At 42.3% G+C, this 16,939-nt stretch overlaps 2 protein-coding genes and 1 long non-coding RNA gene across 9 annotated transcripts in view; 1 reads left to right on the forward strand and 2 right to left on the reverse strand.

The window, feature by feature from the left end:
* Window positions 1–11,817, forward strand: part of LOC147578562 (uncharacterized) — a 27,760-nt gene extending 15,943 nt beyond the window's left edge. For 3 of the 6 annotated variants that reach the window (XR_015255347.1, XR_015255349.1, XR_015255350.1), the window contains 2 exons: window positions 7,102–7,315; window positions 11,607–11,817. This is a non-coding gene — a long non-coding RNA (uncharacterized LOC147578562). The other 3 variants (XR_015255345.1, XR_015255348.1, XR_015255346.1) reach the window with 3 other exon arrangements.
* Window positions 2,586–5,300, reverse strand: LOC147578563 (intraflagellar transport protein 70B-like). Its single transcript, XM_086718964.1, has one exon. The coding sequence runs from the start codon at window positions 5,076–5,078 to the stop codon at window positions 3,081–3,083; it is 1,998 nt and encodes a 665-aa protein (XP_086575090.1). The 5' UTR covers window positions 5,079–5,300; the 3' UTR covers window positions 2,586–3,080.
* PDE11A (phosphodiesterase 11A) overlaps window positions 9,727–16,939 on the reverse strand; it is a 414,495-nt gene continuing 407,282 nt past the window's right edge. Inside the window, exon 20 of one of the 2 annotated variants that reach the window (XM_086718963.1) lies at window positions 9,727–15,402. In XM_086718963.1, coding sequence (XP_086575089.1) covers window positions 15,247–15,402 — 156 coding nt within the window. In that variant the 3' untranslated portion in view covers window positions 9,727–15,246. The remainder of the gene's footprint in view (window positions 15,403–16,939) is intronic. The other variant, XM_025933541.2, reaches the window with a different exon arrangement.

Here is a 16,939-nt window from a genome sequence, read left to right on the forward strand (position 1 = left end):
ACTTTGTGGACATACATTTTACAGCAGTTGCCATGAGTGCTGGGAAAACTTTTAGTGATGTGTCTTTTATCTTAAGCATTTGCCTCTTGCACTAAAATAACTGGAAACATAATAGCAATAAATGTTTTTTCATGCACCTTATTAAGGTCCTGTTTGAACAGTACAATTTTAGTCATTTGTTATTTTGAACTGAGGGATCCAGTCATTGGCAATGATGTGTTTAATTTCACAAATGTGCAAATTCACTCTTAACAAGGACTTGGATTCAGTTTATATGTCCACCCAATGATATTTACAATCAAGTTATTGGCAGGTCCTATTTAAACTAATAAATGCATATCTTTCATTCTAGAAATGTATACAGAACTCTATTTTCTAAAAGTTTTTCCCTATGAAGGCAATTCCTTTTCTAATATATACACATTAGGAAGTTGTAGACAGGATTTCAATATGTGATAGGTCAATCTTGGCCAATATCCAAGGGAGCTGATTTTATTAAATAACCAAAAGAACCTCAATTTCTTTTGGATTCAAGTGTAAAGCAATCACCTTGTAAAGACTCATACCCTCCCCTCCCCCTTGCAAGGAGAATATTAAAACAAGACCACACTATGCCTATGACCAATTAATTACCTTCTGGCTAATGCCTGGCTCTGTTTTTCAATATAAAATGAGTATGGCTACAGAAAAGTAAGTTTCCTTTAGAGTTAAGAATCTATTTAATTCCCAATTGTCACAGAACATTTTTTAGAAAATACTGCACTCTTTAAAATTTCTGTCACTGTGTTTCTATTGCTGTCAAGGAGAAAAAGGTAACGATTACTGCAAGTGTACAAATAAAGCTCATTGCGTTCTGCAAATTATACAGATCCAGTGTTTTTGGTGAGTCCTCTTAAAATTTTCTCTGGCTTTATCAATTTGAGAGTCACTCTTTATAGATAAGTGTTGTCTCAGTTTGCAAAAAGGCGTGGTTATGGTTTCCAAAGTCACTTGGATAATCACAGTGCTACCTACCTGACACTTAGTGCTAAAGGTTGGTAATCTGCTTGTGGCTTCAGCTGCCAGCTATCAGAGAAGTGTTCCTGTAATTGACAAAAGGGAGAAAATAAAAGATAAAATAGGGAAAGAAAAGGAGGGCAGGAAGGTAGATAGATTTTTCATTTCTTATCTTGTGATACATTCTGTGGCAGTAAACACAACTATCTCTTAAATAGACCTTTTGAAGGCAGAACAAGAAAATACTCCAAGAGAAAGGATTAAAAACTGGAGGTTGTCTTCCTTTTCATTGTGGCTTTGTCCTTTTGGAAAGTCTGCATGACCTCTCCTCCTAGTATTAAATAAAACACGGGTGTGAGGACTGATGATTCAATTTGGTGAGTTAGTTACAGAAGTAGCTCTGGCATCTGTTACTTCCACTCTGTTATCCATTACTTCTGTTTTCTTAATGGCAGCAGACATTTGATTAACTACTGAGATTTGGACACGAAGGGGATCCAAGGTGGGTTGTGAAGTAAGTCACATAGCTGCATCTCTGTTTCCTCTTTACCTCACCTGGCCCTCTGGCTCCAGAGCTCTGGCAGACTGGCAGCTGGAGGCATTCACCTCGGGCTGGAGAAGCTCTAATTATTTCAAGAATAATTGATTAAAAAATACATAATAGCCTGATAATAAAACTCCTGGAATATGTATCATTTATACATCATTTTTGGTATAGTGGTTTTGGGAAGAATGAAAAGCAAATCTCCCCTTTCCTGCCAAATATATAAATTAGTGGGTAAAACTAAAAGGGTAGGGAATTAAGTAATGCCTAAATATTTACAAAATTCTTAATTTATGCACAACCATAGCAGAGAACAAGGACTGCCTTTTATACATTCATAGTTAAGCGTTATAAGAAAAAGCTCCAAGTAGAAAAAAGGCAAAAATCCAAATTTCTTAGCAGTAATCAATATTTTATAGCATCCAACAAAAAGTAACAACAAACATTTACCTTATGGATTAAAATTACTGTAAGCCAAAATACCAGAAAACATTCACTTAAAATAAGTATTTTTTTTCCCAACTCACTTAAGTATCTATAGCAGTCAACTTTCTTCTGTATGGCTGTACAGAATCAGATGTTACACCCAGAAGTAATTGTGAAAAAGCATCTAGTAGTTCAAATGATTGTGGGGCCTCAAGGGGTAAATGAATTTCTGAAGGTAAAACTTGACTGTGGAAAGTCTGGAACTCATACCTTAGTCTTTTCATTGTCAGTTCACTGCTTACTTTTTCCTATGCTGAACACATTAGAAAGATTTACATTTGATTATTTGTCACTATTCACAAGGAGGCACAATCAGTCCTGGAAAATAAATAATAGAAAGCAAGGGGAAATAGTGTATAAAATTTAAGACCAACCAATCAACCAAATTATGGAAGAAAATTTAAGCCACAGACCAAACCTTGTAACCTGAAAAGAACCAAGAAAATAATTCTCACCCATTTAGTACCTGTTCTTTTACAAGACCTTAGGCCAAGGTCCAATTTGACTCTGTTGAGACCCAGAGGTTATAGGACTAAAAAAATGGAGTGGAAGTATACAGTTAAGGTCAGATTTGGTTTTATTGGATAGCACAATCTATCCTGGGATGGCACAATGGACCTGTCTTTATTTGCTGATTGAAAAAGTCCAGCCATGGCCTAGCAATCATTTATATAGCAGTCACCAGAGGAAAGCAAACATACCCACTCTAACAATTCATTGGCTCTTGCCACCTTTTCTACAGCCTAAAATTACGATATAAACTGCTATTGAGGGTTACTTGCTTATACAAAGATGTTACTCTAGCAATTGTTGCTTGAGGGCAAACCTGGTGACTACTGGCAGAGGGAATACAAAAGTGAGCTAGCTTATACATGGGCTCCATACTTTTCTTAATTAACTGGAAAAGTCCCTCCAGCAGAATATTTGTTATTATAATTTTAAGTGTTCAAGGCTCAGTGTGTAACATGTGAAGATGCCAAAGATAAATACTGATAAACTGGAAACCAAATCTAAATAAAGGCCATTTTTTGATAAAAGACATTATCAGACATCACTATATATTCCACCCAATAATCTCATAAATCAAAGCTTTTAGCTGTCTGGATTCATATGTGACTGTATTCTTTCCAGTATGCATTCTTTCTTCTTCCAGAGGTTGTTCAATAATGGCAGGTATGTTCCTGCCATAAAGTTCACATTGTTCTAGAAACTGGACACATTCTTGAATAACACTGTCACGAAGCACGATCATGTGTTTCGACATGTTTTCTAATAAGGACAGGAAGCATCTTTTGGCATAATACCAGGTATCAGTTCCCAGTTTCTTATGATAAGGCTCCAGGCTTTTGATCACCCGAGAAATACCAAAGTCATAATTTCCTTTGGCACAATAAAGTGTGCCTATCACCAAATTCACAATGCAGAGGTGGTAGATTTTCTTATCGGGGTCATCATAGGACAGCTGCTCTTCCTCCTTTTCAATCTTCCTCATCAACTCCTCAGCTTCTTCATTCTGACTGGTCATAATATATGAAACACACAGGTTAGCCAGCACAACAGCACTGACATTCAGGATGTGGTCATAATGCTTCTTGACTATGGGTTCATAGAAACCTATAGCTTCTTTGTATTTGTTTTCCTGCATGAACAGGACATGAGCCACGTTCAACTTCCACACATCATGGTCATTACAGAATTCCACAGATTTGCGGAAGATCTTTTCCACCATTGGATAATTCTCAAGGTTCCAGTAGATTTTGGCCTGGGCCATCAACACAGGAATGTACTTCTCCAGAGTGTCATCATATTCATTCACTGCCTTTTTGACAGCTTCGTCGTCTCTATGGTGTCTTGCTTCCTGTACTTGTTTGGTGAGTCTCCGGAGCTGTTCAGTCAGCATCCCTGCTAGCCCATCAAGCTTAATGAAAGCCTCTTCAGGGGCTGTCTGGCAGGTGATCAAGGCATCCAAGAAGTCATAGAGATAGGGTGTGAGGAACTTGTAAGTCAAGTGGGCATTCTCGGCCAGGACATCTGCTGCCAGGTCGAAATACTCATACTTACAGTAGAGCAGCAGCAGGTTGCCAAAGGTCTCCGGGGGAAAGGGGTTCTGTTGGAGCAAAAACTGTAGCTTTTCAAACCCTTCTGTAGGCCTGGCATCCATGTTCATTAGCGCCTGGTTGTGCAGGGTCACGGGGTCTAACTCTTCTTCTGCCCTAGGTGGCATGTCAGTGAGGGTTTCCTGGGCCACTTCATAGTTTCTCAGTTGGTATTCTATGGCTGCTTTCAGGTTGAAGGCTTCCACCAGGGCAGTCTGGTGAAGGACTAAGGTGTTGCCAACACTTCGAACATCGATGCCCTCAGTGGTCATGCCCACACCTAGCTCCGGGTGCTGGCGGATGCCACGCTCAATAATGTCGGCGATATGCTTTAGAGCCGAGGCATAGTGCCGGCTACTGTAATAGGCCAAAGCCAGGTTGTAGGAAAGGTCAGGCCGGTAGCCCGAAGCCTGGAGGGCCGCAAAGAACTTGGAACACGCGGCCTCATACTGTCCCTCCTTGTAGAGCAAACACCCCAGGTTGACCTGACCATCGGGCTCGTTCTCGCCCCCACTGTCCTCTCCCCCTTCCCCGCCCAGTAGCTGCTCCACCAGGCTCTTGGCTCCGGGCAGGTCGCCCTCGCTGTACTTGATCGCTGCTTGCAGGCGGAGGACGCGGTTGTGGTAGGCGGGGTTGTCCAGGAGGAGGAAGGCGACCCGGGTGGCCTCTGGATAAAGGCAGGCCTTGTACAGGGCCTGGGCCTGGTACAGGCGGTACTGCTCCAGTTCCGGGTGCAGCTGGCCCAGCTGCTCATAGCACTCGGCCGCCAGCGCGAACTCCTGCAGGCGGTAGTAGCAGTAGCCCAGCAGCGACAGGCCGGCGCGGCTCCTCGGGCTCCGCTGGAGCTCGCCGCCCAGCAGCTGCACGGCCTCGGCGTAGCGCGAATCCCGGATGAGCCGGTACACGACGGCAGTGAACTCCCCATCGGGGATCTGCGCGCCGCTCAGCTCGGCCATAACCGCCAAGCTGGTGGTGCGTGCTGGTTACCACGGCAACAAGCCCACCGGAAACGGAAAGCTGCTCGTTCTGGGATTACTTTGTAATGGAATAAGCTCAATGGGAATAAAAAGTCATCACTGAAATTCCCGTTACTAATTTCGTTCTTGAATACTTTAGGCTTCTAAGACCGGGAGTCCTGCAAGACCAAACAAACGCTTCGATGCAGTTGAGATACGAAAACTCCACTTCCCGGCATGCACCACTGCAGTCGCGCCGCAGTCGGGAACGTGCCCGCTCTGCCTGCTGGGAGTTTAGTCTCGCGAGACCGATTCATAAGCATTGGGAGAGGGAGTTTCACAGCCCTGTTGTTTGTATGTTAGTGGGGTTTGCTTGGTGTCGTTTGCATCGTTTCGGTGTCTGACTCGGGAGAGGAAAGTTTATCGTCTGAAATCCCATGCTTGTCTTAGCTGTTTACGGTGCAGTATATACAAACAGTGTCGGTTCCTGTTTTGTGCTTGTAAATTAGTAGGAAGGAAAAGGTGGACTGAATCCTTGGTAGTGCCCTGAAATTAGAGTAGGTTCTTTTTTGAAGCCGCCCTGAGGGCATATTTCTAGGAAGTAATATGAAGAAACCAAAAGTCTATTTTTGTCGTTTCCACAGGTGGTGTAGCATAGGTTTTGTGAATCATAAATGGTACTGTGAGATCCTCAATTTTATTTTTGTTTATTTATTTTTCATTTGCTAGATTTAATTTAATTTTTTTTTTTTTTTGAGATCCTCAGTTTTAGATCCAAGGGTCTCCAATCCTCTCTTTTCATGAACAATTATTACTGAATAGATGGTGGCATTTAAACTGGGACTCCTGCCCTGGTCCTCTAACTTTCAGTACAAAGAAGAGACCATTCTTTCTTGATCTGCCTAGATCTCCATTGGTCGTCTTCTTTTTTTAATGTTTATTTTTTTTTAGAGCGAGAGAGCATGAGTGGGGGAGGAGCAGATAGAGAGGGAGACACAGAATCCGAAGCAGCCTCCAGGCTCTGAGATGTCAGCACAGAGCAGATGTGGGGCTCAAACACACCCTGAGCTCAAGTCGGACACTTAACTGACTCAGCCACTCAGACGCCCTTCCACTCCTCTTCTACCATTTGCATTGGCCTGCCTAGTCCTTAAGATAAACTGTCAAAAGCATATCTTTGCTATATACTTAAAGACTTCCATGCAAGTCCTTTATCACCCTCCTTTATACTTTTGCTGGCCATGCATCTTTTCTATATATAAATTTTAGACCCAACACCAGCGATATTGTATGCCATATTAGACCATTTATGCACATTTTTTCTAATCTTAATAACCACCCCTATATTCTATGTATTACATGTAAGGTAAGTTTTGCGTACTGGAAAGTTTTATGTTATTTGCCTAAGACCACAGAGCTAGGTAGTTAGCAGCTGTGCCAGGATATCCAACATCTATTTTCAGTAGGAAATAGCGACTGATAAATAACTCATTCCATATATCCCTTATAGATGAGTTTCAACGTTTTTATTTTATTTTTGGGACAGAGAGAGACAGAGCATGAACGGGGGAGGGGCAGAGAGAGAGAGGGAGACACAGAATCGGAAACAGGCTCCAGGCTCTGAGCCATCAGCCCAGAGCCCGACGCGGGGCTCGAACTCACGGAGCGCGAGATCGTGACCTGGCTGAAGTCGGACGCTTAACCGACTGCGCCACCCAGGCGCCCCTATAGATGAGTTTCTAAGAGCCTAGTGTTTGGGGCCAAGTTGTATAATGGAAGATTAGTTTCCTTTCTCCATTCAACCAACCAACCAACCAACTTGGTGTGGTCAGTAGAAATTTGAACTTCCAGATCTAAATTTTAGCTGTGAGCAGATGTTAGGAAGTAATTAGTGGGGGTGGTATAGCATCTAGTCGTCTGATAGATCTAGGCGGAGACTTCTGTAGGTGTGTGATTGTTCATAGCAGAAAACAACTGACTTTATGTACTCATTCAGTCTTCTCTCTTGCTGAAAAATTGGCAGCGCTGTGAACTTCCGAGTGGGACCAGAAGAGGAACTTGCCACTACATGAATAGCAAGAAAGGAACAAACTGCGCACATTTCAGAGTGTTGAGTGGGCCTCTGGTCCACCTAAGATACCCTGAGAACATAGCCAATGAGGATCACTCTAATTCTCCTCTAACACTTCTTCAACCCAATGTCTTGGTGCACCCTTTTAGGGCCTTCAACTCAGCAGGTATGTGGGTTGACAGAGGTTGGTTAGTGCTGCTCAGTAATTGAGGGTTGGGTGTGGGAGGATTTTCACCCTTATGGCTGCCTGACTACATTTGTCCCTTGGAAACTCAGGCTCAGTATTTAAAGACCCTTATGTATGAACCGTTACTTTGGGTAAGTTACTGTTAAATCAAGATAAGACAACAGAACTTAGAAATGGGAAGTTACCTTTTTATCTTTCGTCTGTCAGTTTTTCTTTCAGAGTTATATTTGTATCATGAAAGCGTTCACCTGCAAATGGTTTCTTGAAAAAATGTATGAAAAATAGAAGGACTATCTGCTCTCCTCCAAATTTCTTGGATCCCTTCAGGCATCAGTTGGGGTCCCCTGTTTGTGTTAGTACCTGTCTGTGAGTGTGGCAGCTGACGAGGGCAGGAGGGAGGCCGCTCTGTGTCTTCCCCCTTATTTCATGTGCTGCTGTTCCCGAGGCCTGGCTTGAAAAAAGGAGGACATTCGGCTTAGACAGATGGAGGGCAGGGTCATTTTCAAAATGAAATGAGTGCACAAATCACACTGTGAAATTGGCATGACCATCACTGCTGCTGTGATAGACTGACTTTTATTTAGTTATGATGGGCAGTTGGGGAATAGATTAGGTTTTTGGAGGGGGGAGGGGCCGCAGTGAAAGAAGGCCCTTTAATTAATGAGAGAAATTCTGGAAAGCAATAAATGGGGTGGAATATTATAAAATGTCATAAAAGACCATTTTGTTTCCAACAGAATCTTGAAAACTGGAGCATGTATCAAAAAGTAAATGTATCGTACCATTGCTAGCCATAAGAAAGCATTTGGTGGTTGCAATAAAATGATTTAGTGCCTTATTGAAAGAAACTAGGCTTTGAGAAAATGGAGTTGGACTCGGTGGATTTTGCTGCAAAAAGGAAGGCATGTTCACCATGTAGAAGAATTCCATTCAGGCAAAATGTGTAGGAGCTAAAAGCATGATGTTTGGTTCTTCATATGCTTATGTTTCTGCCTGCCAAAGCATGAGATGATCAAATCCTATTCTATTTGTACATATAATCTGTCTGGCATTCTCTTGTAAAACAGTTGGAAGGTATGATTTCTTATTTATCCTTTACGTGTGATCATGTCCTGTTGGTAAACCGGTCATTTCTGAACATCCCAACTACCACAGCTGTGGTCAGACATCTTTCTTGATAAAGGAAGACCTTCTGAAAAAACCACTTTTCAGTTGTTATTTTTTTTCCCTTCTCATTTCAGGCTATTTTCTTCAGGATGGCCAGTTTCAGGGGCTCAGTTACCTTGCTTCCTCTCAACAGTAAACAGGGAAAAATAATAAATTAGTACCAAATTGGTAATGTAATTGACTTTTAGAAGCATCCCTTCCATCTTTTAATACTTTTGGAAAGGTTGTATACCACATCAATACTTGGGGACATGTATGCTCAGACATTTAACCTCATTATGAACTCTCTTTTTGCTGGTGGTTTCAGCTCTATTATTTTCATTAGATTTCTTTCTTGGATATACCTTATTTTTTTTATCAAGTAGCTTATATTTAGGTGCTTACAGTGTTAGCACTGTTACCTAAACTTGTCAGGGAGAACACAATAGCATTATAGTTTATAAATGGAGTTAGTAGGGAAGGCACAACTGTGGATACTGGTATTTGAAGAAAGCGATCCGCCATCCAAACAAAGAGCTACTCTAAGCCTTGTGTTTATACAGTACTTTCTGTACCAGGACCAGGTCCTGCTTTGCCTAACTTCCCTCATTAATCCTCACAGCCCTTCTGTGAATTAGGTGACTCTTATTTTTGGCCCCACTGGAAAACCACGGACTGCAAAGCACAAAAGGAAGCCTGTGGTTGCAGCAGCCCGCCCGCGGGGGCTGGCGATTGCTTAAGCTGGCCAGTAGGGGCCACACTGCACCTCTTCCCTCTCTCCCCCTGGGTACCTCCTCTCCAGTCCTTTGAATTGGCTTTGGATCATTTGCTGCAGTTTGTTCTAATAGAACAGGCACAATGGTGTAAGAATTTTAAAGTTTAAGCACCGAAGCCGTTGTGTAATTGTATGGCGTCAGTGTGGCCGGCAGCCCTGCATTGATGCGATCCCCCTGTGTAATTGCCCATGCAAATTCGAGCGGTCTGTAAGGGACGCAGAAACCCGCGTTTGGCTACAGATTCTTCTCCCCCAGAAAATCTAATAACTCGAAGAACCTTTTGTCATCTTTAAAATGCACCATGGACAGGGATGTCTCAGTATCCCTCTCATAGGGGCAGACATCACAGATCAAGGTTAATGGGCTAAATTCACAGCCAAAATTTAAATTGTAGGTAATCAGATGCATGCTTTCCTCTTTCAGACTTTAAATCACCCTTCACAAGAGAAATAAAGATTATTCCAGAGGTTTAGTAAAACTTTAAGCATTTTATTAAAAACCAAGATAGTTAGGTCTCTTAAAGCAGACTGTTTCAAACTCATGAATTAGTTGCCTGTGAAATTGCTTGCAATCCGTAATGTAGTATTACAATGAAACATCAGCCTGACAAATCTGTACAAAGCCAGTGACTTCAAACAATTCAGCTGAAGACATATTTCCCTCCTTTTGTGTAAAACAATAGTAATTAGGAAGCACATCCAGAGGGGATCCTTTTTAGATTATTGTATATCAAAATGAAATGGCAAAAGCAATTTTCTCTCATGGGAATGAGACTTAACAAAACCTCATCTCTTATTTCCGTACTATGCCCTTCCTTCCTCGTTCCCTCCCTTCTTTCCTCTCTCCTTTTTTTCCTTCCTTCCTCCCTTCCTCCCTCCCTTCCTTCCTTCCTTCCTTCAATTCATGTAAACATGATTTAATATAAATCTAAAGAAAACAAATTGAGGTTCTAATACACACATATATACATATAGAAAATGAACACAAAGATAAATCATGGCCTCAAATAGCACATTTTTATCACAGAAAATACTTCATTTACCTAATAAACATATTTCTGTACCAGTGTATACATTGAACAACATTGGTATAGATACGCTGCACAGAAACAATTAATCTTTAGCCCTGTTGAGAGATGTGCCAAATATGCAAGAACATTCATAATTAAATTAGGGAAGATGTAACCCAAAATTGATAGCTGAGGAAAAGGTAGTAACGCAAACAATGTAAGCAGGACACCGGGCATTGCTGAACCTGTGCTCATCGTGACATTCCCTGGACACGCTTCATCTTGTTTCTGTCCTCCCTGTGTTTTAATCTATTACTGCTCACTTATGAAACTTATGAAATTCTGGCTTTCTTGTAGCCAGACCCAACTTTTAAATTTCCTGCTACATTTGAGTTTTGGGAGTTCTTTACAGCAAGTGGCAGAACAGCTGTTTCAGAGACTGTTATTCTGAAGCAGACAGTGAGACTTCACGGCACTGGCATTGCCGGAGTTTTTAGGGTCCTAAATTAGGTTTTGTTCTGTTGTTTAATGAATTCTCTTGGAGTTTTTATTTTTTCTCGGCCAGAAATTTTTCTTTAGATTTAAATCTTCCCTAAGATGTTTAGATTTCTGTCTTGCTTGAAGGGAGTTTTTCCCACTATTACTGGGGGTGAGATGTATTTTACCTTTCTGCAATTCATTAAGAGTCAGCAGGAGAAATGGATTTTAAAATAATTGTACTGCAAAGCAAATTGAGCAGACTCTGTTTAATGACCTAAGGTAAGTGGATAAAGTATGATAAATTTTGATACATGAAAAAAGCAACTGAATTCCTGTAGCATTAATATTAGATGATATGCTATTGCCCTAACAAAAATTTAAAGATTATTTCTAACCCAACCCAACGTGTATGCAAATATAAAATACCTGGAAATGTATAGACATCTCAGATTTTAGAAATAAAAAACACATGCAATTTTAATTTCACTTGATTCACTTTATAAATTGACTTCTAAATTAAACCAACTGCCATTTATGGGATATCTAGCTATGAGATAATCTAAAGTTGTCCCTTATGAAGTAAAAGGTACATTTTTAAAAAGCTGTACTGACAACCATATCTTTCATGATCACTAGAGGCAGGCTCAGACATATATGTGGTAGGGGCGTTTTATATCTACCTCATATATGTAACTTTTTATTTTGTCTTTGGAGAGAAGATGACCTCTTTAGGTTTGTTCCTATTGTGTTTGAGAAGAGTAAGTAAGACAATTATGTGGAAAATATTTTAAAAATTAAATACAGGTTGGTCCTCTGTTGTAGAAGTGAACCGAATAAAGCCAGTGCTTTTATTTTACAGGTGCAAAACCCAAGACCTGGAGGGTCCCAAGAGAACAGGTCAAACTGGTGGCCAAGTCGGGGGCCAGGGCCCGTCTACTGTGCATCCTGTGGTGACCTTTGTAGTTTGCACGTGTTCTCTCCTGGCCAGTATCATAAGCTACATTGTGGGTTGTGCATGTGTTGTCTACATATCGACTACTAAGAAAATAAATAACATGTCTGGAAAAACATATCATGTGGAGAAGGTAGGATGAAGTCCTTTCAGCCATTAATGCCAGGAGCCCCAAGGAAGCAAACATAGTCTGGTCAGCTGAAGGTTTTATAAGAAGGCTCACATTTCAAATCCCTTCCTCCAGTAGGAAACAACCATTAATGATAAAGACTGAGAAAATGTCTCTTTATTGTAGGAAAGCAAAATATATAGATAATCACACATACCTCTCAGTCTTGGAAAATCATGCCTTATTTAGAAAAGGGCTTGAAAATATCTCAAACACCCAAGTGTTCAGCCTCTCACCCCTGGGGTTGCACAGGGAGGGTGCTGCTGTCCTTTTCCACTGCTTCATGGTCTCCGAGGAATGGACCCATGGCATTAGTCAGCAGTTTCTGAATTTTGACCCACAATAGGAAAGATACCTTAAGACAGGAAAAATAGATGGAGGCAATTACAAACAGCTACTTGATTGATGGTTGACATTGTCAGGGCTCCAGTGTATGGCAGATTGCAATGGTGTTGAACTCCCCTTGCTACCAGTGGATGTTGCTATTGGCAACCGTGCAGTGAAGCCAATAAAAAGGCAAGAGAATGAGACGAAAGCTCAACCTTAGTGGAAGCCGTAGGGTTTGTGCTATAAATTATGTTCCCCTTAGCAATGTGTAGCATCAACGTTCAGGGCGGCTCGGGTGCTCATAGCTGCCTGCAGTCTCCATCGGACCCTGGGTCTAGTTTTATCATAAAGCACATGCTTTAAAATTTTGCTCTAGATAGACTGGCATCCGTCTGTCTGGGCTATTTATTTATTTATTTATTGTTGGGGAGGATAACAGATGTGGGTTCATCTCTGCCTCACATGGGCTGATTTTCAATTCCCGTTTGTGATATAAACATGGTGTGCCATAATAGCTGGAAACACCTGCAGTGCTTCTGAGCTGCAGACACATGACCCAGGTCTGTCCCCAACTCCACCCCCTCTTTGTTCCTCACCTGAAGGAGGGGAGACAGCCGGGCAGAAGCTATTTTCCTTTAGAGCAGAGCGATTCAGAAAACTGGCTTAATAAAATCCATAAATCTGAGCAGCCTCCTCTTACCTGCTCTGTGAAGGCACTTTTTCCTACACTCGTTTTTTTCCTCTAGATTCTCCAGTCTTCGCTGCAGAGACAGCTGTAAATGGTGGCCAGGAACATGAATTTTTAGGTTCCCACTCCCTCCTCTCTTTTGTCAAACCCCTCCCTGCTCAAATAACTCTCTTTTCTAAGCAATTGATGACAGGATTCTGTATCCTCCTTTTTGGGGTTAGAAGCACCATTTTTCTTTGTTTGGATTGATGTTTACCTGGCCTTTGGCAGTTCTCTTACCATCTGCCTCAGTCTCTGTCTTTTCTTTTTTGGGTGTCTTTTGCTTCTCATCCTCATCTTCCTCTTTTTCCCCCACTCTTTGCCTGGTTTATAATTTTCTTTGACTTTGTTTCTTGCCGCATGAAATCTTATGTCTTCCCTACAGATAGATACCTGTTCTTCCCTCTCTTTGGTTTTGGAACCTTCCTTTGCCCATTCTTTTTTTTTTTTTTTTTTAATTTTTTAAAAACCTTTATTCACTTTTGAGAGACAGAGAGGGGCACAGAGAGAGGGGAGACACAGAATCCGAAGCGGGCTCCAGGCTCTGAGCTGTCAGCACAGAGCCCAACGTGAGGCTCGAACCCACAAACCGTGAGATTGTGTCCTGAGCCGAAGTTGGATGCTCAACCGACTGAGCCACCCAGGCGCCCCTTTCATTTACCCATTCTTAAAACATTTTTGGAATGTCTACTATGTGCCAGGGAAGCAATACTCCTTGTGTAACTTGGCCCCTATTTCCTTAATATTTGAGTAGTCAAGTTAATAACTGATACTGACTAGTAACCATAAGAACAAAAATGATTTGTGAACTTTAGATTTTTCAGAGCTGGAATGGACTTCACCGTTCATCTAGTCCAGGGATGTCCAACTCCTTGGAGCTCCTTTACGGACCACCATGTCTGTAACCAAAGAGGAGAATTTGCAGGTTCTGGGTCTCCCAACCTGGCTTCAAACAGAGAATTTCAGCTCTTAGATGTTTTATATCTCGGAGATTCCTTGTAAGATTTTTTTGAACAAAGAGTTCTAAGGTTAAACATGTTTGCAAATCACTTCTAATGTAATCTCATTCAGCAAATGAGGAAACGGGCTGGGACAAGTTAGGTGTTTTGTCCAAAGTCACCCAATGACTGGTGCCAAAGCCAGAGTCGTAGGTCTAGCTTCTAGTCCAGCATTCTTTGGACAAGTCAAACCATGTCCTCAATCTCTCAGGTCAAATGGGGAGCAAAGCAGTTTTCTAGTCATTGCATCGATTTAATATAGTTTATTATTATAAACCTAGCCTCCTAGAGCGTATTTGTCCCCTGGCCAGACTGTTATTTCTTTCTTATACTTAAGGAAAAATAAAAAATTTGGCAACCACCACGTTTGGCTTTAGGTTGGTATCAGTAGGAGCTTTCGATGGTGTATAAAAACCAATCCCTAAGAAAACTCAAGGTAGTCTGTGATTATTCTCCGCGGCTCTGCTGTGGCCTGTAAAATGTCTTCGCGGTTGGAAATAGTTCCTAAGTGTTCATGGGTCACTTGTGGTGAATCCAGCTGTGGACTTCCTTTCATCCCTCCTTTAATTAAAGCCTATTAATCCATTCCTTCTGGGAGAAGACTTGGTCTACAACAAAGGGTGAATTTTTAAAAAGTGGAAAAGGGGGCCGCAATCCCAATGCAGTGTTACGAATCTTGTATAAATACCAGTCACACAAACAAATGCATTTGTTATCTTCCTACTATGGGCCTTTTTAGGGGAAAACTAGGACTGACCAGTATTGGTAAGGATGCTATGGTTTATTTTTTAGGTAGGCAATTCTAAAGGCTCTAATCCATCATTAAGAAGCTTTAGGATAAAAATAAAATACCTCTACAGGATACAAACTGCGCTTCTTGGAACAGTGTGGCACAAAAGGGCACTCAGGAGAGGATGCAAAGGCAGGCATTGCTTGGCTTGTAACAAATAGAAGAGCTGGATACAAAGTGAAGCAGCGCTAATGGCGCGTTCCCTGCTCTGGGCTCCGTCGGCCACTGGGCTCGGCATGAGCAGGGCCGGGTGTCCTCTGGTGTGGGGTCCTCTGCCCAGCACCTCTCCCACGTGTGCTCGTGCGCTTGTCAGGGGAAGCTGAGCGCCCTGGGCCGGGCTCCCTCCCCACCTCCTCTGTCCTTCCCGTCGCACTCTCCTCCGCGGACCACACTTAAAGGTGGAAGCCCAGGCCGTGCTTCCCGGTGCAAACCAAGAGACTCTGCCAGAGCTTAAAGGAACAAAAGGATGACGTGGGCTGGCCCGAAGCTGGCCCTTCAGGATGCAGTCATTTTGCAGCGGCAGCTAAGCTGGAGGGTTAGTTCCTGTCTTCCCCAGCGGCCACGAGGCTGGCAGACGAGGGTGAGGCGGCTGGCACCAGCAGCCTTTTCTGGTGCAGCTCTTCCCACTTACTTCTGTTCGCTGCCACCGAGTCCAGCATGGGCTTCAGTTTCACGTTGACCTTCACCAACGCCTGAAATAAAACAAAAAAAAAAAAAGGTGGAGGAGAGAGGAACCCGAGTCACTGACATGGTTTTCTAGCTTTCCCTTGTGAGGAGAACGGACACTGGCTGCAAGAAATGAAATGTGATGATTATTTTGGTAAACCCGAGCTATTGGCAAGAAGTAAACGCATGTAACACCATCGTGCTGCATTAATAGAGCCTGTGCAGAAAATGAAAAAAATAAGACAGGGTGGCTGTGTACTACTCCCAGGGTGCTAGCCCATTAGATTATGATCCTGTTCTAAATCTATATCCAGACAAGACAGGACACAAAATACTCGGCTCACACATGCCTACTTATGTATATTGTTGCCTGCTCTGGACACTCCAGATCTCAACAGACCATGAACTTAAAGCTTTACTAAGCTACACCTACCATTGGCTCCACCACGGAGGAGGGGAGGGTTCTGGGTGGACTCATCTGAATAAGAAAGGCCAGATAACATCCCAAGAGAAGAGAAGGTGCTCATTTTTCAAGCTAAGGATCTGGGAGCTGTGCTAAATGAACAGACTGGCATGTGAACATGTATGAAGATGGACGCGAGACAAGAGAAAAAGGAGTGGGGAAGAGAGGGGTTGGGCTGCAGCGAGGGGATGGAGGGGGACACACAGGCAGAGGCCAGAGGCCAAGAATCCAGGGGCTTATTTGCAGGAGACTCTCCTAAATGTTTTCTTTTTTACTTAATTTTGTTGTCTTTGAAAAAGCGTCCCCTACTCCCTAATAGTATAATTTTCCAACCGCTGTCGTGGAACAGAGCAATGAATAAAGCAAGGGTCATGGAGTTGTGCCGGTATTAGCCCATGGAAAGGGAATGCTCCCACTTAGTGCCTTGGGTCTGTGTTCTGTGGCCACAGATCATAAACACTTGGTCCTTGTAAACACTTGCAGGTGTGGCGCATTCATCCCAAGGGGAACAAATCCACTGCAATGTCAGCACACCTCCTGAACAATCTTCTCCAAGCAGGGCCTGTGGTTAGGGGGTGGTTGATAGCAAAGCCTCCCAACAAAGAACAGCCCTTCATGTTGAGGGCGTCACTAGAGGTGACCAGGGACGCTACTGAGCTGTGAGCCCTCCAACCTGGCCGAAGTGGTGACCCTTCACACTGATGTCTCTTAGAGCATATTCCTCAAGAGTGACATTTATCTCACCAACCAACATTTAATTTCAAATCAGATGTATTAGTGAAATATGAAAATATTTCATATATGAAAATAAAATTCAGGTAGTGATCAAAATCCTCTTTATTGAGAAAAATGCAGGTGACTGTTTTCTATTCATTGCACAGTGTTTTTATTTGGATGATAGTGTAGGGTAGCAACGAATGCCATGGTTTTATTTAGTATAGTTTGGCACTGGCTCCTCGTCACTCTGATCGAGCCTTTTAATTAAACTGACTACTATAATTCCTATGGAAATTAGTGTTTATATTATTTTCCTGCTACAAAAGCTTTTCTCTAGAACTTATTTTTTTTTTAATCCCAGGAGCACAAATTGGAATTTTTTT

The sequence above is a fragment of the Puma concolor genome, chromosome C1 (assembly GCF_028749965.1).
Source record: "Puma concolor isolate L17-30 chromosome C1, mPumCon1.1.hap2, whole genome shotgun sequence".
Lineage (NCBI taxonomy): Eukaryota > Metazoa > Chordata > Mammalia > Carnivora > Felidae > Puma > Puma concolor.

What these genes read in the sequence shown, in the direction of transcription:
- LOC147578563 (XM_086718964.1), bottom strand. Translation starts at nt 5,078, where the DNA reads ATGGCCGAGCTGAGCGGCGCGCAGATCCCCGATGGGGAGTTCACTGCC.